The following is a 6000-nucleotide window of genomic DNA, read 5'->3' as shown; positions in this document are numbered from 1 at the left end:
AAATTATTGTCAGAGCGCCCCCTTACGGCCTGTAGGTCTACTACAATATAAGAGACGTTTATGAGTCGGATGTGCCAGTATTGTTTCGTGGACAGATGAGTGAACGTCTTAGTTGCATTTGCTAATTAAAGTGTAACACGTCGTTACTCTCCTGCGTCATTAGTGAGTAGAACTACTTCACACAGAAACGTCTCTCATTACCTGAAAAACTTCAGAACATTCCATTGTCTTTACTCACTTATCCAAGGCAGGCAAATGGGAAAGCTGGAGCATTTCTCAGCAAGCAGTCCATAGCACGGTGAACATATGCCAGATAAACAACAACCTATTCATCTAATCCTTATGTCTTTGCACTGTGGGTGGAAACGCAAAATGTGTGGAGAACATGTAAACTCTGCGCATGAACCACATTAACATCATTATATCAAAGAAGAAATCTGAGGATCAGTATAACAGTATACATAGTGCATTCAGAAAGCATTCACACGCCTTCACTTTCTGTACACTTTATGTTGTAGATTTAATTTTAAATGGTTACATTTTCTATTTTTGCTCAACAATCTACACATAATAATCTTCTTTTTCTTTCGGCTGCTCCTGTTAGGGTTCGCCACAGCAGATCATCTTTTTACATATCTTCCGGTCTTCTACATCTTGCACTGTCACACCCATCACCTGCATGTCCATAAATCTTCTCTTAGGCCTTCCTCTTTTCCTCTTGCCTGGCAGCTCTATCCTTAGCACCCTTCTCCCAATATACCTGGCATCTCTCCTCTGCACATGTCCAAACCAACGCAATCTCGCCTCTCTGACTTTGTCTCCCAACCGTCCAACTTGAACCAATGCAAATCTTAGCATCTTTAACTCTGCTACCTCCAGCTCGGTCTCCTGCTTTCTGGTCAGTGCCACCATCTCCAACCCATATAACATAGCTGGTCTCACTATTGTCCTGTCGACCTTCCCTTTCACTCTTTCCGATACCCGTCTATTACATATTACTCCTGACACTCTTCTCCACCCATTCCACCCTGCTTGCACTCTCTTTTTCACCTCTCTTCCACAATCCCGCATTACTCTGTACTGTTGGTCCCAAGTATTTAAACTCATCCACCTTCTCCAACTCTACTCCTTGCATCCTCACCATTCCTCTGACCGCCCTCATTTACACATGTATTCTGTATTGTTCCTACTGACCTTCATTCCTCTCCTCTCTAGAGCATATCTCAACAATCTACGCTCAATAATGACAAAATGAAAACATATTTTCAGAAAGGTTTACTAATTTATTAAAAATCAAACACTGAAATTTTTATTTTCGGTAAGTATTCAGACCCTTTGTTGTGGCACTCCAAATTGTAGTCAGGTGCACCCAATTTTCTTTCATTATTCTTGAGATGTGTCTAGAGCTTCATTGTCCACCTGTGGCAAACTGAATTGATTGGACACTGTTTAGAAAACACATACATGTATATAAGGTCCCACAATTCACACAGCATGTCAAGACAAAAACCAGCCCATGAAGTTCAATGAATGGACACTCTAAAAGTGCTTCGGTAGTCGTCTGCTGAGATGGGAGAACCTGTTGGAAGAACATTAATCTCAGCAGCACTCCATCATTCAGCCATTTATGGTAGAGTGGTAAGGCAGAAGCCACTCTTCAGTAAAAGGCATTTGACAGTTTAAAAGACTCATAGCATGAGAAAAAGGTTCTCTGGTCTGATAAAACAAAAATTTGGGCCGAACTCCAAACACTAGGTCTGGCTGCACTGGTCATCACCTGGCTAATACTATCACTACAGTGATTTACTAGACAGTGGTTATACAGTATATAGAAAGCTAATCCCTAGTTAGACATCATTGGACAAACAGTCAAATCCTGTGTAGAACTTACAATATTGAGCGAACTTTGGAAAACATCCTCTACCAGTTCAAATCGAAAGAACAAGATAGCTGATGTAGGAGCCTTCATTGAATGCTCACCAGCCAACTCTGATGGTAAGTGAGAGAGGACACACCAAACTGATATTACACAAATGGCCTCAGAATTACCCACAAGAGCTGTGGACTATGAAGTCCAGGCTGGACGAATACCAACAATCAACAGGACAAGCAGACCTAAGTGTGAATGACATTAAGTGATAGTTTCAGTACGAATTCTGACATGCCCCAAATGACAAAAGGTCTGAAACCTGGGAATAAGTATATATTGGTAATGTAATTGCATGCAAGACTGGAACATATACACATTAAATTTAAATATCATGTAAAGCATAAATAGTTGACCAATTATTGTCTTAATATACACAAAGACTACATAGTATTGCTTTTGTACTTGCAAATGATTTAAAGTCAGAGCCTCTGAAATTTCTGAGGTGTAAGAATGGATTTGGGTGGAAGTTACATTCACCAAAATCACTCATTGATTAACTGCTAGAATCATCCTGGTTAAGAACGTGGTGGGGAACGGCAGGAATAAACGTTTGCAAGACTAAAACCATGCAATTATTCTAGTGCTCAATGTCTAGAGTGTGTTTTTTACTTGAGATGAATTGGTACACTTGATACTACTACTAATAATACATTGAGAGAATAAAGTTAAACAAGTGTAATGGAGCTAAGTCTGTTACACTGTCAGGTTTTCAGAAGCCACTCAAGCATATGTGCTTGCACTGCTGGTCTTCCACAAAATGACTTCCAAGATTTCAAATGTTGTGAGTCCACACTTACCTCTCCTTGTCAGATTTTCAAGTCCTTTAATATTTCCTCACCTTACATTTGGATTTTTGTAATTTAGTCACTAAGTATCAATATGCATCTGGTAAAATTTATGAACAAACATGCCCATCACATTACACTTCAGCTCCCTTTAAGTACTTAGGTTTTCTTTGTTTTGTGAATAATTTTTTTCTTGACTTCAACAAAAGCAAAAAAAGTAAAACTAATACAACTGAGTTTTAAAAAAAAATAATGGACCACATACTAGCCTTGTAAGGAGAAATGGAAATAAAATGGGAAACAATGTCAATGCTAGGATAACCACAATAGACAGAGGTAGCAGTATCACCAACCCAGTGATGAAAAAGGCCAAAAAGTTTAAATCCAACATCCAATCCAACCAATCACAGGCCGTTCAGCTCTTGGTTTTATATCAGATATAGAATTGTTTATTTTGATCCAATTCACATTCAATATGGTCAACACCAACAACCAAGACTCCCAAGCAAAGAACCATAAGACAGGTATTACCAATGGAAATAATTTGTTAAACATTTATTTTGTTTTTTGGCTGTCTACTGTATCTTGGATGATGAGTCTGTGAGTTTTAACATTCAAAAATAGCTAAAGACACTCTTCATCACCCATGTAACTATTCTTTCTCTGTGAACCTTGTGAAGTGGACTGGATCAGCTTTTAGTCTGCTAAGCTGTCTCTAGTTTGAATTGCTTTCTTTGTTTCCACTGTGAATATTTCTCTTTTCAGGGTTTCAGGTTTTTGTTTTAATGCTCCTAGTGTTTGCCAGTAATTCATTTTTGTTTCTACTCAACTGAAGTTTTCAGATTTATCAATTTGAAGGTGGACTTTAACCTTATCTACTCTGATACAATTTTTTATGCTTTATGCTATAAAGGGTGCTGTGTAAAATCAGTCAGAGGCAGAGACTGAATCGACAGCCTTGAAGTTTAGAGTACACTAGGCTGCACTGTCTAGCATGACTGATCTTGAAATGTATGTCATACTAATTCAATTACAAATATTTTAAATGCTCCTTTATATATTTCATTTTCATAATATTATTGCTGTTATTAATGTTACTGACTTGCATTTAAAGTTCAGTTTTAGGAACTGGCATAATCTGTGATGCACATATATTTTTATATAGGAATTTTTAGGGTTTTAATTTATTTCTAGGCATTTAATCTAATTTTGCTTTTGAAAAAGATGGTTCACTAAATAAGTTTAACTGCCCCTATTGAGGTGCCTGAACATATTCATTCAGTAGCCCAGGAAAAAGACTAGTGTGTGAAGGAGTAGCTACCAGAACTTGTATTGCACCCCTCACTCTGCAAGGAACTATACACTGGGTTTTAGAAAGCCATCCTCCATCTCTGAATTTTACAATCTCAAAAAGAAAAAAAAAAAAGACTTTACAGAATTTGCACACACAGGACATCAAGGCCCTGAATCTCCTTTATTAGAAGAAGAAAAACACTTTCAAGAATGTAAAGTTTGGTATAAGAAACAGCATTACACTATTTTATACTTCTTACATTTCTTACATAAGGGTTGTATTTTTTTTTTTATGAAAAAAAAAAATCAATTTCCAAAAAATCCTGGCACCCCATTACACCCAAAGCTGCCAGATCTGACCCAGCAACCTTGGACTGGATTAATGTAGGATGAAAATAGGTGGGTGGGTGAATAGATTTTCAAAAATATTCAGGATAATATAATTTTAGCGAATAAAGTCAGTCATCAGTAATTTTTAATAAAATAGATTTTAATTGAAAGAAAAAAGAATTTTTAAGACCACTTTAAGAAGTATTTGCTTCAGAAAAGCTAAATAACACCAGACACATGTCAGACTAGACCTAAAAAAAAAAATCACTCCTTTCTCATGATTGAAGGAAAAAAACCCAAAATACACACGGCTGTAACAGTCCAGTAATGAGGTACTTATTTTTAAAATACTGATGTAGTTACTCATTTTTTTATTCTTGAAGTAGTTCAAAAATGTAGACTCTTCTAAATCCATTCAACTTCTACTCAAAGCTTAGGCTTAGTGCAGTATAGTTAAGCTGCTCAGATAACAAAAGGCACACATTTGTGTATCTCACCCAAAAGGTAACAAAAGAAAAACATTTTCAGTAAAATACTGTTTCAGCAATTCATGCTGATTCACCTGTGAATATGGAGCAATTTGCTAGATAAAAATTAATGATTTGCTTTGAATTCACAAATTCATTTTGAAAATTTCACAAAACAGAAGCTTTAAAAATATTTTACCCTCAATGCCTTTATTTTGTCTCTGCTGCTGTTTTCAGTTACAGCCTGTCATGTTCTTTCAGATATTGGACCTTTCAAAGAGTCTTGAATCACTGCACCATTTGTAGTAGGCAATCCACTGGGAGTGAACTGATCAAGAGGTTTTCTCACAACAAAAAACACACAATCATAGAGGTATTTTAACATAGAACGGTCATTTTCTGTGTATGTCGTTGGCACCGATTCCTTTTCAATCTGTAGGGAAAGAAATTTATAGAAAGGTAAAGATTTAAAAAAGAACATTACAATATAATTATTTACAGACATGAGTTACTGTAACATATCAGCATTACACATACATGTAGCAATTGCATAAAGCTTACTTTCGATAAAAATACATTTTAGGAAAAACAGAGATGACTCAATACCACATTTTTGTTTTCCAGAGCTGATACCAATATTGAAATGTTCGGTATTTGAACAATTCCTACATTTTAATTGAGCTGTATTTATCAAAGTGCCACATTTAAGACAAAGATCTAAAGTACTTTGCTCAGACTGGTAACATTTTCACTCTGCTGTCCTAAAGGTAAGAAACATAACAACATGACTAATGAAAACTGAAGCTTTGTTTTATTCAAATGAACCATAAAAATATTATGAGTACTTTTATACAAAACTACAGTTTTTTAATAAGGCAAATGTAATTCTAGTTTAATATTTACATATCAAGAAAATCAAAACAAAAAAAAAATCTGCATGTACTGCGGCTCAACCCAAACAAACATGTACACGTAACTGCCTTTTAATAACTTTTACAGGAAATAAACAGAATTTTTTTTTGTAATTATTCAACCATTAAAAAGATCTAAATAATGTAAATCTGAAAAAAGACAAGTGTGGAACTTTTTAACTTACTGAGGTAGCGGCCTTACCTTTAACAACTTACTAGTTATCGACCTTTATATATATCTCACTGTGAATGCTTTCTCTTGCTAGAGAAACAAATTATCTCTT

At 35.7% G+C, this 6000-nt stretch overlaps 1 protein-coding gene across 2 annotated transcripts in view; it reads right to left on the bottom strand.

Moving 5' to 3' along the window:
- Positions 1-4153: 4153 nt before the first annotated feature.
- carnmt1 (carnosine N-methyltransferase 1) overlaps positions 4154-6000 on the bottom strand; it is a 28966-nt gene continuing 27119 nt past the window's right edge. For both annotated transcript variants that reach the window (XM_039750703.1, XM_039750704.1), the window contains exon 8: positions 4154-5238. In XM_039750703.1, the coding sequence (XP_039606637.1) occupies positions 5053-5238 (186 nt within the window). In that variant the 3' untranslated portion in view covers positions 4154-5052. The remainder of the gene's footprint in view (positions 5239-6000) is intronic.

The sequence above is a fragment of the Polypterus senegalus genome, chromosome 4, assembly GCF_016835505.1.
Source record: "Polypterus senegalus isolate Bchr_013 chromosome 4, ASM1683550v1, whole genome shotgun sequence".
NCBI lineage: Eukaryota > Metazoa > Chordata > Cladistia > Polypteriformes > Polypteridae > Polypterus > Polypterus senegalus.
Note: the sequence above shows the minus strand (reverse complement) of the source record. Positions and strands in the feature narration are given on the sequence as shown.